A 24,591-nucleotide genomic window follows, 5' to 3' on the forward strand; every position below is an offset into this window, starting at 1 on the left:
TACGAATCAGGCTTTTTTTTATTGAACTTACTCAGGTGAGGAGAGAATTGGATGGCTTGCAAATTGAGAAAGTGGATTTTATGAGATGCATGCTTTGGCAATGCTTCTTTGAATTTGGTAACAAATAGAGTACAATGTTAACCAGACACCTTAGGGAGAATAGAAGAGCTCAAACTATAACTAAGATTAAGGGGGAGGGAGATGTCTTACTTTATATGGAGGTAATTTTTGAAGTTTTATAATGAACTGTATAAGGAAGACATTGATGGAAATATGGAAAATATGCAATAGTATCTTGATGATATTTCTGTCCCTAGGTTATTGTAGGAGGATAGAAGTAAGCTGGATGCTCCAATTACCTACTCATAGATAGTGTGGGAAGTTAAACAGTTGAAAGGTGGAAAGACTTCAGGCATAGACGGCTTCTCTGCTAAGTTCTATAAGATATATCTGGGAGAAGTGTTATTAAAAATTCTAACTAGTTCATTCAAAAGTGTAAGCTCAATTGTTTAAATATTAAATAACTATAAGAGATGTTCACTTCAAAAATAATAATTTTTATACGGTTTCTTTTTTTTCTCAATATTTTGTATACTAAAATTCTTATGGGTGCTCTGTTCTGTATGGGGGCTTTCTTGCATTTTGCACCAGTGTGAAATATCCTAGGGTTATTTTGCAATTTGCCTTTACCTTACAAATATATTTCATTCTCTTTATCTTCAGGGCTTTGGTCCATTAGCAGAAATAGATTTTTGGCGGGAAAGGAATGCTACCATGAGTGCTCTCAGTGAGCAGCTAAAATTGCCTGTAGTGAGAAAAGTCTTGGATATAGTAGGAAATGATGACCCAGTAGTCATCCAAAATATGGATGTTGTTATAGCTGAACTGACCAAATACCATGTGGAGGCCGCAGATAATGTTCGATTTCTCTCCACCTTAGAGCGACACCTGAAGGTAAGTTAATCTACTGTTTTAAAAGATATTTTCTTATTCATCTCATTACTACTTTAATAATAGTGTAGCATTCATTTGTGCCCATAGAAAATATTGCATTGCCACTTTATCACTTTGGGAACATTGTTCATGATTTGACAGTGAAAAAAGGAAATGGCCTTTGTTTTAAATGTAAAAATTCTTTTATCTCAGAGAAGATGAATTTACTCTGAGAAAGTGGAAGTAGCATAAAAATGTCTCCGTTGACAAGCAGGATGAAATCGTCCACTTCACTGGGGGACATCCTTTGATGGCACCAATATAAACCATCTCTCTTTGAGTTTGAAAAAAACCCCAAATGATTTTCTGAGTGTAAGCAGTGACTGCCACCTTGCTGGGCCTCTCAGTCTTTTTGTCTGTGCTACTGCTTGAACCATAAGATGGAGGCAACATCCAACAAAAACTTTCAAGATATAATAGAGTAGGATGAAATACACAGTCCAACACAGTATGGTAGCCACTTTATTTCAGAAAACACAAGACTTGTGCCTGCCATCTTTTAATCTGTACACCACTTTGACCTCTTTTGGAAAGGTGATATAGAAAGTTCCTTATAAACTATAAACTACCAAGAATTTATACATCTCCAAGTGGAATAGATTATCCTTGTGGTGTGGGCATTAACAACTAGATCCATTTACTTACTCTCTAAGGAGCCTCCTACAATATTTATTTCACCTATTGGAGTTTGGCTTAAGCACTTCCTTGGTGAAAGTATATTTGAGCATAGCAGTGGCCAACTATGTACATATAAATGAGAATTTGATGTTGATGCGCCCAATAGCATGCAGATTCATGAAGGGATTGTGGTATTCAAAACCCTCAGTAAAGAAATCCCTGGTCTGTGGGATCTCAGTGTAAACTTAAACTAGCTCATGAAACTACCCTCTAAACCTCTAGAAACAACTGGTCTCAAATACCTAACACGGAAATTTAGGTAAAGCTACAGTGCAAGAAGTACAATTATGCAAATTGAGAGTAAGATAGGAAATAACAATTAAACAGCAATAAGTAAAAGATAATAACGTGTAATTAGTGTCCTTGGATCATATAATATGTACAGTGCTGCTTATGTCTAGTAGTGCTACAGAAATGATTACTAATAGTAGCAGTAGGGCATGGAAACAGGCAACCAGCATCAACAAGGCTCTAACTTGATGTACCACCCTGCTAATAGCAGCAGTGTGCTATGCAGTCCATTACTCAGTTTGACAAGGTACTCTTGGATACTGGAAGTCCTAGACTGAAGCTGACTAATTTGACAATGTGGCTCTGTGTGTTCTTTTCATGTTGTAAGTCAGCACTCCTTTACAGTCTAAAGAGTGGAGAGTCTGCTCATCCTTGTGAGCTTGAGGCTTCAGGAAGAATGTGGGAAACACAAGTGATTGATATGAAATACTGCTACCACAGTAATATTATCTAGGGCAACCCACATCAATAATGTGAGGGAGCTGACTACCAGTTAAATAGGTTTTGTAGAATTGCTTGCCCAAATGCACAGTCTCTTCAGGACAGTAATAAGATGTAAAAGATATGTGACAAAGACCATGTTGCAGCCCTACTGATTTCCAGAACAATCAGTGGAGGAGTAGCCTAATGGTTAGTATAGCAGGCTTTGATCCTGGCAACCTAGGTTCAATTCCCATTCAGCTCCTTGTCACCTTGGGCAAGTCATTCAACTCTCCATTGCACCAGATACAAAAACTTAAACTTAGATTGTGAGCACTCTAGGGACAGAGAAAGTACCTGCATATTTATTTATGTATTTATTACATTTGTATCCCACATTTTCCCACTGATTGCAGGCTCAAAGTGGCTCCCTCACATTATTGATCTGGGTTGCCCTAGATAATATTACTGTGAGACTTGGCTCTGCAGCAGTGGGTGAAGAGGTGTTAAACACTTCTTCCATTAACTGGTTACATTGGGGGATTGAAGGATGGGATCAGTGGCAGTTCAGTAATGCTTATTAAGTACAATGCATGCTGACAGCACATCACCACCTCCCAATGGTAGGCAACCCCATTAGGGGTGGCTCCTGGCACTTTGGTGGGTTTGTTCAATGGTGGCTACACCACTGGCTATAGGAGCCACCACTAGCATGGCTGATTTCATCTTGCTTATTGATGGAAAAAGTAGAGATAGACAGTCAAACCCTCCTACCATTCTGGGCTCTTGCCTTCTAGGTTTTATAAGGGGACCTGGGAGGCACTGGTCGTTGCGTAGATAGAAGCTGACAGAATTTAATTTTTGGTTTTAGATTTGGCACTGAAGTGACCCCAGATGTGGGTTCAGGTTTCTGTCGAAAATGCATGTACATTTTTGGTGGAAACTTGAAACTAGCCCTGCCTCCTGCTACCGCAAACCAGCCTCCTCCACTCTCTAGAGAAAGCACATCCACCCCCAGGCCACCCACCACTCTACCCTCCCCCCCCAGTAAGTCCTGGTGGTCTAGTGGTGTTTTTGGGGCAGGAGCATCCTGATGTGCTGAAAATTGCGTCCTTCCTCCATTTTGAAAATGGCAGCTGCAACTTCTTGCAACTGCCTGTGAGGCTGCCATGGGAATTGCCCTGCCTCCTTACTCTGTGCTGAAAAAATGGCAGCCAAGACTGGTCGTTGCTGCTTAGGCCATTCCCAATTTCTAAAAGGCAGCCACGACCTCCTCCTGCTCTGGCCATTCCCAGTTCCAAAATGGTGGGAGATAAGGAGGGTGGAGTGGTAGGTGATCTGGGGTGTGTGTGTATGTTTACTGTCAGGGGAGGGGGGGGGGATGCTGACCTGCGGTGGCGGTGTAACCATAGTTTTGGTGTTCTGACTCCGGCCAAACCAAGCCACAGATTTTGGCAGCAGATTAGGTTGCAGCTGGAATCAGAATCACTGGTTTCAGTCGGCCTCTAGCACAAGAACTCCTGTGCTTGTTGGGGAAAACTTTCTTGGTTTGTCTGAGTTCTGAGAGAGGTGGTCAGTATTGATTCTGTCAAATGATGTCACCCACTACTGTATCTGATTTATTCTGTTATCTAGAGATGGCTCATGTAAAGAGCTGTGCTTTCACTGTGATCTCATCCCTCCCACAGAAGTGATATTTGCTATTCATGAAAGTGGGTAGATGAAAATGGTTTACTCTGATTCACCTAACCTAACAGTATATCAAGTAATTTTCTCCTCCTATCTCTGAATTTGCATGTCTTTTATGATTGTTTTTATGTATTATGTGAACCATCTTGAATAACTCCTGCTCAGACCCCACTAGACCCCAGAGAAACAGAATGGTAGGCCCTGGGGGATGGGGTGAGGGGGCTGTGAGTGAGTGGGTGGGCTTACCTGGAGGGTACAGCATATTTAGGGGTATTTTCCCGGGGGGGGGGGGGGAGGCCTGAGATCATTCTGGGTTGGAAGAACTTCTTGGGAGGTCTTAAATTGGGAGGGGGGGTCTTGGGGAGGCTTTGCAAGGGGGCTTACATATGGGGAGTCTTTGAAGGGGGTTCATGATTGGGGGACACCTTATTTTAACTTTGCCTGGCCCCCTTAAGATATGGCCCAGGAGCTTTGGGCCGTAACTTTGTGGACTATGTACCCATTGGTGACCTAAAAAACACTGCTTTATGGCACCAAAACATGTGTAAGAGCTTTTTAACACACATTAAGGGGCAAATAATTCACAATATAGCTGTAATGCAGCTTGATAACTATCCCCCTAAGCAACTCGCCCAAGGTCATAAGAAGCACCAGTGGAATTTCAACCCTGATTTTCCTGGTTTAAGCAACAGGGATAATACTTGGAGGTAAATTGACCTCACTCTCTTTGGATAAAAATGTGCACAAGATTTCACAGTGTGCATGTTTTAGGCAGACTGAAGGGAAGCATTTCTGGGACTGTGCTTAGGATGGGATTGGAAGCCAATGGACGTAGTTGGGATTTTCAAATCTACCCAACTGTCTGCTTTGGGATAAAAACCATGCATACTTTTTATTTCTAGGCTTTGCAACAATTTTTAAATTAAATTAAATTAAATTATTATTATTATTATTATTATTATTATTATTATTATTATGTGTTTTATTGTAACTCACCCTAGACGTTTTGTAAGGACAGGATAAATATCCTGTAAATAAATAAAATAAGTTTAAAATTAAGTACATGCTCTTTCTTTTTGAAAATTGCTGTGGGCACAAAGTGTAGTTATCTGCTTTTCCTTTTTCTGGAAAAACACATGTGGTCTTGAAAATACCATTTATGCATATATTTTTTCTCTCCTGATCTATACATGCCTTAGGGAATGCTTCATCTCATTGAGGCAGGTACTGGTAATTGGCGGAGAGAGAGCATTTTGAACATTTTCCTCTAATAATAAAAGACACATTTTTCTTCCAGATATGATAATAATTTCTCATTAGTTAAGCAGTGATTTAATAGACCTATTTGAGACTGTGCACAATCAGCATTTTACATCGCTGACAGCAAACTTCCATTACAACTTTCATCAGGTCCTGACCCTGTGACTGTTGCAGAAGAGCCTTGTGAATAATGTATTGAGCCAAATTTAACTTGTCAAACTGATGTCTGTTTTTCCCCCATTATTTTGCATGTTTATTTGTTTAGAATTTAACCCATGGTACTGGATTTAATGTTGTCCTTGATACGATTCCATCAATGATGAATGCCTTGAGAATGGTGTGGATTATCTCACGACATTACAACAAAGATGAAAGAATGGTGCCTCTTATGGAAAGAATTGCATGGGAGATAGCAGAAAGAGTCTGCAGAGTTCTCAACATCTGCACTTTGTTTAAGTATGTAGTAAGGCTTTAATCTACAGGCTTTAGGTAAGATTATCCTGTTATTGAAGTGGCAAGATTATCTGATTATCTTTTTTATGCTATTAACAGAGAAAACAGAGAGTTTGCAAAATCCAAAACTCAGGAAGCCAAACAAACTCTTGAATTGTGGAAATCTTCCTATTATGAAGTTCGGGAGCAAATTGAAGCTTCAGGGAGGGACCAGCGATGGGAATTTGATAGAAAGCGTCTGTTTAATAAAACTGATTATTTGTCAGCAATCTGTCAAGATCTTTTTGATATCTTACAGGTAACAATGTTTAACTTTGTTCTTTATGTAACATCTCCAAAGGGCTCTATAAGGAAGGTATCCTTAAACTCAGGATAAAGTAGTATAGTTCCTGTGTTAGTCCACTTGAAAGCAGAGACATAAAGGTTGACAAAAATATCTGCAATTGGCCCCTTCACTACATGGTAAACTGTATTGTACAAAAAGCATTAGCATCATATCTATGTTGTTTGAATATTCTTCCATGCTATTATGGTATTGTATTGTTTGTATTGTACTGACATTTATCCTATTTCTATTATATGGTTGTTCTGCAGTGCTATTAAATGTACATATTTTTGATACTGCTTCATGATAGCCCTATTATTAGGCTTCAGTTTGCTGCTTTCAAATTGACCTCATTTATTGTATTTATGTTTATATTTGGTCATTTCACTATTGTTCTGCTGTTAACAAAATTGTAAGTTTTATGTTAAACTGTACCTGCTATACACCGCCTTGGGTGAATCTCTTCATAAAGGTGGCTAATAAATCCAAATAAATAAATAAAAATAAATGAAAAAATAGAACAACAGCAACAACAAAAAAAAAAACAACAGGTGATACCTGAAGAGTAGCCTAATGGTTAGTGCAGTGGCCTGAGAACCAGAGGAACAGGGTTTAATTCCAACTGTAGCTCCATGTGACTCTGGGCAAGTCACTTAACCCTGCATTGCCCCAGGTATAAAATAAGTACCTGTATATAATATGTAAACTGTTTTGATTGTAACCATAGAAAGGCAATATATCAAGTCATATCCCCTTTCCCTTATTGGACTAACAATATATTTTGAGAATAATTTAATAACAGCACCTAGGCTGTGTTTATAGCTGCGCCTTAGTTTAGTTGTGCCTATTTCATAAAGACCTTTTATTACTGTCCAAGGGTTTAATTTTTTTTGTTTTGTTACATTTGTACCCTGCGCTTTCCCACTCATGGCAGGCTCAATGCGGCTTACATGGGGCAATGGAGGGTTAAGTGACTTGCCCAGCCTGTGCCTGAAGTGGGAATTGAACTCAGTTCCTCAGTTCCCCAGGACCAAAGTCCACCACCCTAACCACTAGGCCACTCCTCCACTGTTGCTACGATTTGAGATTCTACATGGATCACCAATGTGGCCGCGCAGGCTTCTGCTTCTGTGAGTCTGACGTCCTGCACGTACGTGCAGGACGTCAGACTCACAGAAACAGAAGCCTGCGCAGCCTTCTACATGGAATGTTGCTAGTGGAATAGCAACATTCCATGTAGAATCTCCAATAGTAGCAACATTCCATGTAGAATCTCCAATAGTATCTATTTTATTTTTGTTACATTTGTACCCCGCGCTTTCCCACTCATGGCAGGCTCAATGTGGCTTACATGGGGCAATGGAGGGTTAAGTGACTTGCCCAGAGTCACAAGGAGCTGCCTGTGCCTGCAGTGGGAATCCAACTCAGTTCCTCAGTTCCTCAGGACCAAAGTCCACCACCCTAACCACTAGGCCACTCCTCCACTCCAGTAATCAGTATAATCATAGGTCCCCTTATAATGTATGTGCTTAACTTTGCTTATTCTCCAACATCAACTGTGAAAAGTGAATAAGTAATAAGTGAATAAGTAAAAAAAAATTATTTAGTAAAAACAACTTATCTTATTTTGATGTTATTTTTGACAGGGTTAAATGAGATAGACCTGGGTTAAATTTAGAGCCCTGGTGCAGTGTGATGGGAGATGCTGGATAGCTCAAAACACAGTCATATCGGTGGCATGTGACCTATAGTTTAAGTGATTTTATGAGGCATAGAAAAACAAGATTAGAACAACAAAAACAACATCAAAATAAACGTTTTTACTAAATAAATGTTTTGAGTTATTCATAAGTACATCTATATAAATAAATCCCACCTTGAACGTTCTGAAACTCCCTCCAACTGTGGCAGTGAAGTCCTGAACTGCTGTAGTCCTCCTGGCTATTCGGACTACTCACCACCGCCCTCAGCCACGCCCCTTCTGCGACCTACGCCACGCCCCAACTGGACATAAAAAGCACCATGAACGTTCTGAACCACACTTTGAAGCTTCAAAAGTTCGTATGTTCGAAGCTCTGTAACCACTTTTAACCACAGTACATCTGGGCGCCGCCATGATCTGAAACGAGCGTCACAGCTGCAACACACCAATAGGAATACAACAAGGGAGGAGCGTCTGAGGTGAAGGCGTCAGTCGCCGTTGCCACGCAACGGAATGCAATCACGCGTCATGCACCTATCAAACAAAAGAAGGGGCGGACCTACGGCTCACTCAATACGTGCGCCTCCATCGTTCCCATGCACCTATCAAAGAACTCAAAGAAAAGGAAGGAGCTCTGAAGCCTCGAAAAACACAGTCTCTGGGCCCCACCCTCGCGTCAAACGTTATGACGTTGAGGGCGGAGGCGGAGCTATTCACCGCCCTCGCGTCAAACGTTATGACGTTGAGGGCGGAGCAATTCACCAATATCGACGACGGGTGGGGGGGGGGCCACAGGAAAAACAACTCATACAACGCACTTCCGTTCAGAACCATCTCAGACTGCCAGGTCCCTGCAGCCGCTCAGCCTCTCTCCTTACATCACTGCCCCTGGAGAAAACCCCGGAGAAGCACAGCCAACGACGTCAAAGGGGAGAGGAGGAGCACCTGCACAGACGACCAATGTGAGATGACTAAAACAAGTTCCCTAACACTCAAAAAAACTAGCGCTTGCATGCTGATGCAGCAAAGGTGTCAAAGGTATGTCCTCAAGAACAAGACGCTGAGACCGCCTGTCAGCCTGATCTCCTTTTGATGAAACTCAGGATTTCTACGAAAAGGTGAAAATGCAGCCTGAACACTGACAACATCGCAAAACAATACACTTAATTCATCTCGAGGGCACCGTACGTCTTTCTTTTTACTGTTAGCAACTGCACGAAAATGTCGTCCTCACACTATCATTGATCTGCCTTCTGGCACGAGCCACCAATTAAAAAAAAAAACACTAAACAGTAGCTATGATCGGCCTAGGAGAGAGGCAGGTCTTTTTCATTGTTGTTGCTGCTGCTTTTCAACACTCAAGCGACGCAGACAGGCTGTCCCGAGACCACAGATACGATCAACAGCAGCACACATCACAGAAGGCAGGTCAGAGAAGTTTCTCACAAGGAGTTGATGCCTGGCTGCACCTCAGTAACATCACATGTGGCACACAGAACAAGGAGAGTGGCAGACTCCCTCAAATACAACCCCCCCTCCCACAGCTGCCTCTCACTGCATCTCTAACATCCAAACTAACCTCTCACTCTCTCTAGAACACACACACACAAGGGACAAGAAGGAGATGAGAGGGGAGGAAAAAAAACCATCAGTACACACTCCCTTTCACTATCTCACTATCTCTCTCTCTCTTAACTGCCTATAACTGAGGTTGTGTTCTGCTATGGAACATTTTGCTGCTGTCTTCCCATTTTGAACCCTAGCCTTGCACACTCTCTTTCACAGACACACATACATATACACACTCTCACTCTCTCACTTAAATCACTCTCACAGTCTCTCTTTCACACAGACACACACACACTTTCACTGTCTCTCTCTTCAACACACTCACTCTCACACACACATACACTTTCTCTGACTCTCTCTCTCTCTCTCTCTCTCTCTCACACACACACACACACATATACACATTCTCACTACACTTGAGAAATAAAAACAAAATAAACCGTTGTATTCAGACACACACACACAAGGGACACGGAGGAGATGAGAGGGGAGGAAAAAAAACACCACATGCACACTCTTTCTCACTCTCTCTCACTCTCAACTGCCTATAAGGAGCAACTGATCCTCCACTGTCACAGGGACTACTAGCATCTCTCTCTCTCACACTCACACACACACACACACACACACACACACGGGACACGGAGGGGATGGAAGACAAAAAAAGAATCATTGGGTATGGAGGGGACGGCAGGGGAGATAAGGTAACAACTGGCTCAAATGGTTGTGCTCTGCTATGCAAACTTTTGCTGCTGTCTCTCCATTTTGACACTAGCCTCGCACATTTTCTTTCACACAGACACGCGCACACACACACACACATATTCACACTCTCTCACACAGACACACACACACACACACACACTTTCTCTGTCTCATACATACACAGACACAAATACATACACACACTTTCACTGTCTCTGTCTTCCACATACTCACTCTCACACACACACGGCTGGAGTGGGGGCAGGGGAGCGAGGAGAATCGCTGGGTGGCTACAGGGGGGAAAGGGGACAGAGGAGAATCGCTGGGTGCCTGGAAGGGGAGCAGGGGACACAGAACAATCGCTGAGTGGCTGGAAAGGCGGGCAGGGGACACAGGAGACAGTCTCACTCTCTCTCTCTCACACACACACACACACACACACACACACACACACTCACACATTCATTCTAACTCTCTCTCTCACACACACACAGTCACTGTCAAACACACTCTATCAAACATACACACTCCGAGGAAACCTTGCTAGAGCCCGTTTCATTTCTGTCAGAAACGGGCCTTTTTTACTAGTAAGTACATAAGTAGTGCCATACTGGGAAAGACCAAAGGTCCATCTAGCCCAGCATCCTGTCACCGACAGTGGCCAATCCAGGTCAAGGGCACCTGGCACGCTCCCCAAACGTAAAAACATTCCAGACAAGTTATACCTAAAAATGCGGAATTTTTCCAAGTCCATTTAATAGCGGTCTATGGACTTGTCCTTTAGGAATCTATCTAACCCCTTTTTAAACTCCGTCAAGCTAACCGCCCGTACCACGTTCTCCGGCAACGAATTCCAGAGTCTAATTACACGTTGGGTGAAGAAAAATTTTCTCCGATTCGTTTTAAATTTACCACACTGTAGCTTCAACTCATGCCCTCTAGTCCTAGTATTTTTGGATAGCGTGAACAGTCGCTTCACATCCACCCGATCCATTCCACTCATTATTTTATACACTTCTATCATATCTCCCCTCAGCCGTCTCTTCTCCAAGCTGAAAAGCCCTAGCCTTCTCAGCCTCTCTTCATAGGAAAGTCGTCCCATCCCCACTATCATTTTCGTCGCCCTTCGCTGTACCTTTTCCAATTCTACTATATCTTTTTTGAGATACGGAGACCAGTACTGAACACAATACTCCAGGTGCGGTCGCACCATGGAGCGATACAACGGCATTATAACATTCACTTTTCACAGTTGAAAATTATGTTTGCAGTTAAGGGATTATATCATTTACATTGAAATTATTTGGTGGCAGTACCAATATTAATATCAATTTCATTCTTGGCATTCTTTTAAAATCAACAGATTCTGGAAGAGTTTTACAACATATTTGGCCCTGAATTGAAAGCTGTCACAGGAGATCCTAAGCGAATTGATGATGTTCTGCGAAGGGTGGATGGTCTTGTTAGTCCTATGGAAGCACTGGAGTTTGATCCTTTTAATATGACATGTTCACTGCAATGGAAGGCTGTTATGGGAAAGATTAAATCTGAAGTTGTGGTAAGGATTTTTAAAATATAAAATATAAAGAAAAGATCCTCCTTTTAGAAGCTCTATTTGTGTTTGAGACATGCATAAACTGGCACTTAAATGTTATTTTTCATAAATGTCTAACTCCCTATTTTATAAAGCCAGGATATGCACATCTCAAATCCAAGTGTGTGTAAATGGCAAGGGGGGGGGGGGGGGGATCTGGGCATGTTTTGGGCTGTACAAGTGTGTGACAAGTTGATAGACATTGACCCCCAGATTTGAAAAAGGTCACCCAAATTTGGGCACAGATCCCAGATGTGCGCGGAAACTCATTAGTTAATTAGGTGCCAACAATCAATCATTGGAATTGATTAGCATTTAATTGGTTCTAATTATGAGTTATATGCACATCTGCCCTATGCCCTATTCTATAACATGGGTGACTAAATTTCATAGCATGCAACCCAAAAGGGGATGAGGCCATGGGAGGGGCATGGGTGGGTCAGGGGTGTTCCTAGAAACTAGGCACCATGTTATAGAATACTTGGATTTCCATCTGCCATCAGTTGGGTGCAAGGCTTTTCATCAGGTTTCAGCAGGTGTAAGTCCTTTGTGCATGGCCCTAAGCACTATTCTATAAAGGTTGCTTAGCACGGATCTTAATGCTGCCTAACTTTGGGCAAAAAACAACAGTGAAGGTGATGAAAGTGGCTGGAGATCTTTAATGACAATTCATCAATCTGACTCGACATGGTTGTGTTTCGGCATTAGGGCCTACATCAGTAGTCTGCTACTCTTACTAGGAGAATATAGGTTTAGGAACAAAAAGGTCCCTTATCAACTGAGTTGTCAACCTGTCTTTCAACACTAATATGGATCGCCAATTGGAAGCCGCAGCTGCCACAATAAATAAAACACAGTCACAGCAAATGTAAACAATGTATCTACTGATGTTATCAGTCTGATTTATATGTAATAATTGGGAATAAAGATCAAACATTTCTTCAAAATAAGAGGAATATCTGTGTGCTCATGTAAAGCTGATAGTGTTTCTCACACAGCATTACAGAATGGAGAGTATTACAGCACTAATTTCTCACCTTTTTCCCAGAAAGGTAACATCTGCTAGTCCGCTATTAATTCTGTTGGGTCATATGGCAGCAGTAATGCATGCGGTACCATATGCTCATCTGTGTATGAGAAGTCTTTAATGGTACCTCAAATACAGATGGTGTCAATAAACTCAACCAATCTTGACCAGAATTCCTCTTTCTTATCATGTAAAGACTTTTCTCCTTTGTTGGATTCATCCACAGAGCACCATGAGGGAAAGGTTTTCCACCTTCCATCACCATCAGTTCAGCTTAAGACAGATGCATCTAAAGAGGGGTGGGGTGCCCATCTCTGACGATATATGATGCAAGTTCAGTGGTCTGCAGAGGAGAAATTGCTCAGCATCAATCTGTTAGAACTTCAAGCAGTACAATTTGCTATAGAAACCTTTCAAGTGCACCTCAACAACCAGATAATCCGTGTACAAATGGACAATCAAGTTGGGTTCCAGGACTTTATGTCAAGAAACTTTGCAAATTTGAGACTTAGTGATAAACCTCAGATTTCACTTGATAGCATTTCAGTTCCCTGGAAAGCAAAATATCTTGTGAATTCCCTCAGTCGACAACTTACCCATCACAAATGGTCATTGAAGACCACTGTTATACATTACCTATTTCAAAAATGTGTGAGTCCAGATATAGACTTATTTGTGTCTCCAGTAAATGCGAAGTGTTCACGTTTTTGTTCAAAGATACCATCTCCACACAGAGAGTGGCAGAGGATGCCTTTCAGATTCTTTGGCCATATGTTTTTCCCACAATTCCAATGATTTTGAGAACAATTCAGAAAGCTCACGTTGACTTAGCTCACCTCATATTAATCGCTCCTTGTTGGCCTCATCAGCCATGGTTTCCTTATCTCAGCAAGATGTCTTGCCAGGACCCAGTCATGTTATCTTTCGATCCAGACCTTATCACTCAGTAGAGAGGAACTCTCTTTTGTCCATACATAAAATCGCTCAGTCTCTCAGCTTGGCTAATTCAGCTGACCATTTAGAGAATCCAGGTTTTTCTCGCAGAGTTTTGGAAGTTTTCATGGCCTCTCGTAAAGATTCTACAAAGAAGTCTTACACTGCTAAATGGAAAAGATTTGAGCACTGGTGTAAAGTGAGGCATTTAGATCCTTTCCAATGCCCTTTGACTAAGATTTTGGACTATCTCATATATCTATCAGATACAGGATTATCATCTTCTCCTATAAATGTTCATGTAGCAGCTATGTCAGTATTCCATGACTACACTGACAATTTATCTATCATACAACACTCCATTGGCAAACGTTTCTTAAAAGGCCTTTTCAACTTACGACCCCCAGTTAGATAACCAGCTACTGCATGGGACCTTAATTTAGTATTGCGTTAATTGCTCCTTTTCTCATTTAAGCCTCAACACTCTGGACTTAAACCTGGAAGACTTTGTTCCTTGTTGCAATCACATCAGCAAGATGCATAAGTGAACTTCAAGCTTTAGTCTACTATCAGCCTTATATGCAAATATTGCACGATAAGGTATTACTAAGAATGTATCCTAAGTTTCTTCCTATGGTGGCATCTGATTTTCTTGTTAACCAAACAGTAGTATTACTGGTTTACTACCCACCTCCACATAAAGATTCTCAGGAGGAAACTCTCCATATCTTGGATTGTAAGAGACCTTTCTTGTACCTTAAACAAACTTCAATGGGGAACAGACCATATCAACTATTTTTGTCTATCCAGAGTTGATCTTCTCCACAAATTATCTAATTGGATAGCTAGTTATATATCTCTCTGTTGCTCACAAGATTAGAATTACAACACATTCTCATTATTCAGTGGCAACTACTAAAGCACATTTACAAACAGCTTCCTTACAAAAAAAATATATATATATACACACACATAGTAACATAGTAACATAGTAGATGACGGCAGAAAAAGACCTGCATGGTCCATCCAGTCTGCCCAACAAGATAAACTCACATGTGCTACTTTTTGTGTATACCTTACCTTGATTTGTACCTGCCTTTTTCAGGGCACAGACCGTACAAGTCTGCCCAGCAGTATTTCCCGCCTCCCAACCACCAGTCCCGCCTCCCATCACCGGCTCTGGCACAGACCGTATAAGTCTGCCCTCCACTATCTTCGCCTCCCAACCACCAACCTCTCTTCCCCCACCTGCTCTGCCACCCAATTTCGGCTAAGCTTCTGAGGATCCATTCCTACTGCATAGAATTCCTTTATGCATATCCCACGCATGTTTGAATTCCGTTACCGTTTTCATCTCTACCACCTCCCGCGGAGGGCATTCCAAGCATCCACCACCCTCTCCGTGAAAAAATACTTCCTGACATCTTTTTTGAGTCTGCCCCCCTTCAATCTCATTTCATGTCCTCTCGTTCTACCGCCTTCCCATCTCCGGAAAAGATTTTTTTGCGGATTAATACCTTTCAAGTATTTGAACGTCTGTATCATATCACCCCTGTTCCTCCTTTCCTCCAGGGTATACATGTTCAGGTCAGCAAGTCTCTGCTCATACGTCTTGGAACGCAAATCCCATACCATTCTCGTAGCTTTTCTTTGCACCGCTTCCATTTTTTTAACATCCTTCGCAAGGTACGGCCTCCAAAACTGAACACAATAGTCCAGGTGGGGCCTCACCAACGACTTGTACAGAGGCATCAACACTTCTTTTCTTCTGCTGATCACACCTCTCTCTATAAAGCCTAGCAACCTTCTCACTACGGCCACCGCCTTGTCACACTGTTTCGTTGCCTTCAGATCCTCGGATACTATCACCCCAAGATCCCTCTCCCCCTCAGTACCTATCAGACTCTCACCGCCTAACACATAAGTCTCTCGTGGGTTTCTACTCCCTAAATCCATCACTTTGCATTTCTTCGCATTGAATTTTAATTGCCAAACCTTAGACCATTCTTCTAGCTTCCTCAGATCCCTTTTCATGCTTTCCACTCCCTCCCGGGTGTCCACTCTGTTGCAAATCTTAGTATCATCCGCAAATAGGCAAATTTTACCTTCTAACCCTTCGGCAATGTCACTCACAAATATATTGAACAGAATCGGCCCCAGCACCGATCCCTGAGGCACTCCACTACTCACCTTTCCCTCCTCCGAGCGAACTCCATTTACCACCACCCTCTGTCGTCTGTCCATCAACCAGTTCCTAATCCAGTTCACACTTCGGGACCTATCTTCAGCCCATCTAGTTTATTTAAGAGCCTTCTGTGGGGAACCGTGTCAAAAGCTTTGCTAAAATCTAAGTAGATTACGTCTACAGCACGTCGATGATTCAATTCTCCAGTTACCCAATCAAAGAATTCAATGAGATTCGTTTGGCACGATTTCCCTCTGGTAAAACCATGTTGTCTCGGATCTTGCAACTTATTGGCTTCCAGGAAATTCACTATCCTTTCCTTCAGCATCGCTTCCATTACTTTTCCAATAACCAAAGTGAGGCTTACCGGCCTGTAGTTTCCAGCTTCTTCCCTATCACCACTTTTGTGAAGAGGGACCACCTCCGCCGTTCTCCAGTCCCTCGGAACCTCTCCCGTCTCCAAGGATTTATTAAACAAATCTTTAAGAGGACCTGCCAGAACCTCTCTGAGCTCCCTCAATATTCTAGGGTGGATCCCGTCCGGTCCCATGGCTTTGTCCACCTTTAGCTTTCCAAGTTGTTGATACACACTCTCTTCCGTGAACGGTGCTATATCCACTCCATTCTCAGGTGTACTTTGCCAGTCCCTCGCGGTCCTTCTCCAGGATTTTCTTCAGTGAAAACAGAACAAAAGTATCTATGTAGCAAATTGGCTTTTTCTTCATCATTATCTACATAGCGGTTCTCTGTATCTTTTAGTCTCACAATTCCCTTTTTAGTCATTCTTCTTTCACTAATATACCTGAAGAAATTTTTGTCGCCCCTCCTTACATTTCTAGCCATTTGTTCTGCCGCTTGTGCCTTCGCCAGACGTACCTCTCTCTTGGCTTCTTTCAGTTTCATCCGGTATTCCTCCCTGTGTTCCTCTTCTTGAGATTTTCTGTATTTCTGGAACGCCAACTCTTTAGCCTTTATTTTCTCAGCCACTTGCTTGGAGAACCATATCGGTTTCCTTTTTCTCTTGCTTTTATTTACTCTTCTTACATAAAGGTCTGTGGCCCTATTTATTACTTCTTTCAGCCTGGACCACTGCCCTTCCACTTCATGTACGTCCTCCCAGCCCATCATCTCCTTCCTCAGGTATTCCCCCATTTTACTAAAGTCAGCACGCTTGAAATCCAGGACTTTGAGTTTAGAGTGGCCGCCCTCCACTTCAGCCGTCATATCAAACCAAACCGTTTGATGGTCACTGCTTCCCAGGTGTGCACCCACTCGGACATTTGACACACTATCCCCATTTGTGAGCACCAGATCCAGCATCGCTCCCTCCCTTGTGGGTTCTGTCTGAGCAGAGCACTTTGGAAAGCATCCACGATCTCTCTACTTCTTTCCGATTTGGCAGACGGAACCTTCCATTCTACATCCGGCAGATCGAAATCTCCCATCAAGAGAACCTCTTTTTTCTTTCCTAATTTTTGAATATCTGCAATCAGATCTTTATCCAATTCCTCTAATTGTGTCGGGGGTCTGTAGACAACACCCACGTGGACAGAGGTTCTATCATCTCTTTTTAAGGTGATCCATATCGCTTCTTACTTTCCCGAGGTCCCTGTCATTTCAGTCGCCGTGATATCATTCCTCACATACAGAGCTACTCCTCCACCTTTACGACCCTCTCTATCCTTCCTAAATAGATTATAGCCTGGTATGCTTGCATCCCATTCGTGGGAACCGTTGAGCCACGTGTCTGTGATTGCAACAACATCTAAGTCTGCTTCCAACATCAGGGCTTGAAGGTCGTGAACTTTATTGCTTAGACTACGAGCATTTGTGGCCATCGCTTTCCATCTATATTTCCTGTTATGTGTTCCAACATTAGTGATTTGGGGGTGTGTTTTTACTTTGGGTACCTTCGTGTCTTTTTGTTCCAACTTTATTGGTTTTTCCTCTGCCTCAGTTCTATTTTCAGGGGCATCACAGTATTGTAATGGAGCAAAAGAATTCTCTAGTGGCAACACTTGTGCCGGTGGATGCTTCTGTGTCACCTGACGAAGTCTGCCTGAGCCTACTGTGAACCATCTGTTCTTATGTGGTTTTATTCTTTGAGGGAGTGGTGAGAAGTTATTTTTCTGTGTAGTTCTAGAAGCTGCTTTAATTGCATACAATTCTTGCATTACTTTACTGAGCTCTTGTTGTAAACTAGATAGCTGAAGACAGATAGGACAAGCTTTAAGTCTCCAGATGATTGGCCTTGAAACTAAAGTACCACAATTATTACAGAGAATAAAAGTCATCCTGATTGGTTGAAATGGGTATGAACAGGTGTACTATGTTGGGTTAACAGTCTGCAAGACTGCCTGTGTATGATTGAGGAGTAAAGGTAATGAGGTTTGGTTTGTCTATATATGAGTGGAAAACCTTGGGGTGGGTGGGATTATAAGTCCCAAAGTGTCAGCTAACTACTGTTTTTATCAAGGCAATTTTCTAGATGGGGACCATAAATGGTAGTCTGATCAAAGAATTTTCAATTGATTTAACTTTTAAAATTGTCTTAGAATATAACTTTCCTCTTGTGATATAAATCTAAATATTCCCACTAATTATAGCAGTTTCAGCAGTGTAAAATGTAACTTTTGAGTCTCAATTGAATGCAATGCTGTTTAAACAGCCTTGCCTCTCTCTCTATCAATCAGAGCTTGGCAGGAAAAGAAAGAAAGAAATAAAAGGTTTCACAGGGCAAATTAATTAATTAAGCAATAAGCATTAAATTAAAGAGAATATCAGGTATCTCACCTATAGCCAGAAAGTTGAGAAGTTTGGAATTTTAAAGGTCAGAATTTACTTTACTGTGCAGGAGTTTGGATTCAGGGGTCCAATACCTGGAAAGTTACACACACACACACACACACACACACACACACACACACACACACACACACACACACACACACACACACACACATACACACATATATATATATATATATATATATATATATATTTACTTACTTACTTATTTTTTTGTGATTGATCTATGTGAAGTGGCAACTTGGTCTAACCCTCATACTTTTGATAGACATTATTGAATTGACAAATTGTCATAGATAAACTCTATTTTTGTACAGGTGGTATTGGAGGCTTCAGCTCACCTCCATCACCTGATAGATGGATTGCAGGGTTAGACTCTGAACTGTTTACTCCTTATAATCTGCTTTCCTGAGCTAGAGAGCCACCACTTGTGTGGCTGCAAGATCATCTGTCCATGGAGAAAGAATAGTTGCTTACCTGTAATGGTGGCTCTCCATGGGCAGATGATCTTCCAGTCACACAATCCCTCCCACCCTCCTGGAGTTGAAGCCAGCTGAAAGACAGTGATGGGCAATGGCATATACAGTACAAACAATATAGTGGGAATCCCCATGTATACGCAGAGGTTTCTTTTAGAGACCTCTGTGCTTGGAATCTGCCATTGTGTGGCTCATGTATACACAGAGGTTTCTTTTTAGAGTGTCACATGTATGATTACCTCCCAGTTGGTGAGAGGTTATATGTGTGTGTTCAATGCAAAGAGCTCCTCTCTCTCTGAGAACGAATCCATGCTCTTGAGGATAGAGTAGTGGAGGAGCTGAGGGAAAGAGAGGTATATAGAGGAGGCCTACGGGGACGTTGTAGAGAAGTCCCATCCCAGTCTGGCATCCCCTGTGCTGCCTTGGAGGAGGGAGGTCTTCTAGAAGGAGAGCATCACCCTGGTGCAGCTGGAAGCAATCCTGTAGCCAGGACTAGCCCCTTGGGGATGCAATATCATCTCGCATTGAGGATGTGTCTCCAGGACCTTCTGCCCAGGAGGCAAGGGTTCGGAAGGCTCTTATAGTTGATGATTTGATTATTAGGCATGTAGATAGCTGATTGCCTGGTGGCCTGCCTGCCTGGTGCGAAGGTGGCGGACCTCACATGTCACCTAGCTAGGATTTTAGATAGTGCTGGGGAGGTGCCGGCTGTCTTGGTACATGTGGGTACCAATAACATAGGAAAATGTGGGAGAGAGGTTCTGGAAGCCAAATTTAGTCTCTTAGGTAGAAATCTCAAATCCAGAACCTCTAAGGTAGCATTTTCCAACGTGCCTCCTGTTCCACGTGCAGGGCCCAAAAGACAGACAGAGCTCTGGAGTCTCAATGCGTGGATGAGGTGATGGTGCAGGGAGGAGGGTTTTAGATTTGTAAGGACCTGGGCAACATTCTGGGGAAGGGGGAGCCTATTCCTGGACTTCACCTTGACCAGGGTGGGACCAGGCTGCTGGCATCAGCATTTAAAAAGGAGATAGAGCAGCTTTTAAACTAGAACCTGGAGGAAGGCCGACAGTCATTCAAAAATGCATGGTTCGGAACAAGGTATCTTTCAAAGATATCACCAAAACAGGGAAGATAGGGTATCATGATAACGGGGTTGCAATAGAGACCATAGTACACAATAAAAATCAGACAAAAGTTTGCAAATTAACACTGTTAAACATAGTTTGAAATGTCTTTATGCGAATGCCAGAAGCCTAAGAAATAAGATGAGAGAGTTAGAATATATTGCACTAAATGAAAATTAGATATAATTTATTTATTTATTGCATTTGTATCCCACATTTTCCCACTGTATGGCAGGTTCAATGTGGCTTACATAGTGCTAAAAAGGTGGTAATAGGTATCTCTGAGACCTGGTGGAAGGAGGATAACCAGTGGGACACTATCATACCAAGGTACAAATTATATTGTAGTGATAGCGTGGATCGAATTGGTGGAGGGGTAGCATTGTATGTTAGGAGGGCCTTGAATCAAATAGAGTGAAAATTCTGCAGGAAACAAAACACATCTTGGAATCCCTATGGATTGAAATTCCATGTGTAAAGGGGAAAAGGCTAGTGATAGGAATGTACTACAGTCCACCTGTTCAGGATGAACAGACGGATGTAGAAATGTTATCAGAAATTAGGGAGGCTAACAAACTGGGGATCACAATAATAATGGGTGATTTCAATTACCAAAATATATAACCCACAAATTCCACTATTATATACCTGGGTATTGGAGGTGTGTGATCGCTAACATATATGAAATGTGGAGAAAAAAAGACTTCAGAAATCCTAGAGAATGCTCCTGTGTGGAAACCACCATATATCTGTGGAGCACCCCACTTCTTCAATCACTAGTCTTCACAAAAAAAACTCCACTCTTCTTATTCATATACTGCGTGCACATACACCTAACACAATACTCAAAGGTGAAGGCAACTAATCCAAAACATTCGGTGAAAGAAAAACTACTTAACTTAAATGTTCTTAGAACTGTCCAGTCTTCATCTATTTCCAAAGCCCAACAGGAGACCCTGTTTCGCCCCGAATAGGCTGTTTCAAGGGCAAAAAATTGTAATCCAGACAGCTAATTTCCATCATTCAACTTCACCGCATTTCAACTGCCTCCGGTTGGCGTCTTAAACGCGAATCTCACTTCCTTCTTCTATATATACGTCATTTCCTTGTTCTCAAACGTAATGAATTCAACACAATAACTTTATTGGCAGACATCCAATTCACAAAAAAGCTTTCCATTCGATTGAAATGTTCAACCCTTTAGGGATTACGGTTTGCAGCGTGTAAATCCATCTTTGCTCTTTCTGTCTTAATTTCTTTCTTATATCCCCTCTGCGTTCTGAAATCTGAATTTGCTCCAGAACCACACACTGTAAATCACCAAACTCATGTTGTTTCAAGAGACAATGTGAAACAAGAGGTTCATATGTTTTCTTAGCCTGTATACAGTGTCTATGTTCAATCAATCGCGTTTTTAGCATTCTAGAGGTTTGTCCCACATAATACAAATTGCAAGTGCATTTTAATAAGTAAATCACATTCATGGATTGACAATCCGTACAGGACTTTAAATAATACGATTTTCCCGTGCAAGAATCCACAAATGCATCCACATCCAACATAATGTGACACACAGAGCACTGCCCACATGCTTTATGATGTCCTATTCTGGCAGCCAATTGTGCCTCACGATTCCATGTGTCCGCTACACATAGCAAATCGTTCAAATTGCTCTGTCTTTGATAAGCAAACAAAATCCTTAAATCCTGGAAACAAGGATAAATATGCAACATTGCTATATGTTTTTTGATGACCTTTATCATCCTATTTGTGTGGGTATTGTATTTTGTTACAAAAGTCACCACCTCTTGTTGTTCCACTGTACTGTTATTTGGATTCAGTAACCATTCTCTATGATTATAATAAGCCCGTTTTCTTGCTCGTGATACCAAGGACTTCGGATAACCTCTATCTTGTAATTTATGTTGTAAATAAGATGTTTGTTGAAAATATCTCTCAGTGGTGGAACAAATTTTACGATATCGCAAAAATTGTGCAAAGGGGACATTTGTCTTGCAATGACTCGGGTGCATACTTTGGAAATGCAATGTAGTATTCCGGTCCGTGGATTTAACGAACACCGACGTTTCTAATTTACTTTGTGCGACCTGAACCTGTACATCCAAAAAGGAGATAGAAACCTCACTATAGGCGTGTTCAAATTTAATTGTCTCATGACATTCATTAAGATATGTCACAAATTCATGCAATTCTATGGCAGTGCCGCCCCAAAGCACAAAAATGTCGTCTATGATTTCAATTACCCCAATATTGACTGGGTAAATGTAACAGGGCATGCTAGGGAGGTAAAATTCCTCAATGACTCCTTTATGTTAAATCGCAAGAGGATTGTGAAAAATTACAATAGGACCTCACGAGACTGGGAGATTGGGCATTCAAATGACAGATGATGTTTAATGTGAGCAAGTGCAAAGTGATACTTGTGGGAAAGAGGAACCCGAACTATAGCTACGTAATGCAAGGTTTCACATTAGGAGTCACCGACTGGGAAAGGTATCTAGGCGTCATCATTAATGATGTGTTGAAACCCTTTGCTCAGTGTGTGGCGGCGGTTAAGAAAGCAAATAGAATGTTAGATATTATTAGAAAAGGAATTGAAAACAAAAATGAGGACGTTATAATGCCTTTGTATTGCTCCGTGGTGCAACTGCACTTCGGACATTGTGTGCAATTCTGGTCATCCCATCTCAAAAAACATAGAGTGGAATTAGAAAAGGTACAGAGAAGGGCGACAAAAACGATAAAGGGAATGGGACAACTTCCCTATGAGGAAAGGCTAAAGTGGCTAGGGCTCTTCAGCTTGGAGAAAAGACAGCTGAAAGGAGATATGATAGAGGTCTATAAAATAATGAGTGGAGTGGAACGGGTAGACGTGAATGGCTTGTTTACTCTTTCCAAAAATACTAGGACTAGGGAGCACGCAATTAAGCTACAAAGTAGTACATTTAAAACGAATTGGAGAAAATATTTCTTCACTCAATGTGTAATTAAACTCTGGAATTCATTGCTAGAGAATGTAGTAAAAGCAGTTAGCTTAGCAGGGGTTAAAAGAGTTTTGGCTAACTTGCTAAAAGAAAAGTCCATAAGCCATTATTAAAATGTACTTTTGGAAATCCACTGATTATTTCTAGGATAAACAGCATAAAATGTACTGTTTTGGGATCTGGTACTTCTAACCTGGATTGTACATATGTAAATTAAGTATTGCCATACTAGGACAGACCGAAGGTTCATCAAGCCTAGCATCCTGTTTCCAACAGTGGCCAATCCAGGTCACAAGTACCCGGCAAGATCCCAAAACAGTACATTTCATGCTGCTTAACCTAGAAATAAGCAATGGATTTTCCCCAAGTACATTTTAATAATAGCTTATGCAAGACATGAATCTACCCGAGCTGCTGCATTGTATTACTTTGCTCCAGGCCATTGGAATTCTTTGCCAACTTATCTTCGATTAGAATCTAACCTTACCTCCCTGTTTACTAAGCCATGCGGCAATACCGACACAGCCTATTCAAGGTGAATGGGCTGTGTTGGCATTAGCACACCGCCAACCCTAGCACATCTTAGTAAACAGGGGGGTTACTGTCTTCAAAAAAGAATTAAAACCCTATTACTTTACTCTTGCCTTCCTGGGGTTGGATAATATGTGATAGGTTGTCATTATTTTAAGTTGTCATCTTTGGTGTTTGAGTATTCTGTTATTACTTTTATTCTGTTATTATTTTAATGATGTATTTATAATGAGTTGTTAACCGTTTTGATTGAATATTCAAGATAGGATGATATATCAAATCAAATCAAATCAATAAATAATCAAGAACTGTTTTCAGCATGAAGGTTGGCATGTATGGTGCTTCAGTTGTGCCAGATATTGACCATTGTTGATGTCATCACCCCAGAATGCCCTCTATTTTCCTTTCTCTTTTGTCCTTTTTTGTACCCTTCAGTATTGTTAACTAATTATCCATCAGAGCCTCATTTTCCTTTTAACCAGATCATCTGTAGGGAATCCTTCATCTTCCAGCACCTCATACTCTCCCTCATTTGAAATGAAGTCCTTCCAGCTAGTTACTGGAATTCTTGTACAATAGCAGTGTAGTTCATAGTTCAGATGTCTCTGTCTTATAATTTATCTGCTCGATCATTAACTAGTCTATCATTAAATATTACTTATCATTATAAATGGTTGCCTTCTGGTGGTATACTATAAAGAATAAGATTTATTATTTCTTGTGTTGGCAAACTTAATTTTTCTTTCAATTCAGGAGGAGCAAGTGTTCGGTGGAAAAGTTTTTCTGTTATTGTTTGATTGGTTTCCTTTTTTAACAG

General features: G+C 41.5%; 1 protein-coding gene across 1 annotated transcript in view; it reads left to right on the plus strand.

The window, feature by feature from the left end:
* Positions 1–24,591, plus strand: part of DNAH10 (dynein axonemal heavy chain 10) — a 327,414-nt gene that overhangs the window by 40,067 nt on the left and 262,756 nt on the right. The window contains exons 8-11 of the mRNA XM_030218355.1: positions 724–954; positions 5,597–5,787; positions 5,884–6,082; positions 11,449–11,643. Coding sequence (XP_030074215.1) covers positions 724–954; positions 5,597–5,787; positions 5,884–6,082; positions 11,449–11,643 — 816 coding nt within the window. The remainder of the gene's footprint in view (positions 1–723; positions 955–5,596; positions 5,788–5,883; positions 6,083–11,448; positions 11,644–24,591) is intronic.

Source organism: Microcaecilia unicolor, chromosome 11 (assembly GCF_901765095.1).
Source record: "Microcaecilia unicolor chromosome 11, aMicUni1.1, whole genome shotgun sequence".
NCBI classification, from domain to species: domain Eukaryota; kingdom Metazoa; phylum Chordata; class Amphibia; order Gymnophiona; family Siphonopidae; genus Microcaecilia; species Microcaecilia unicolor.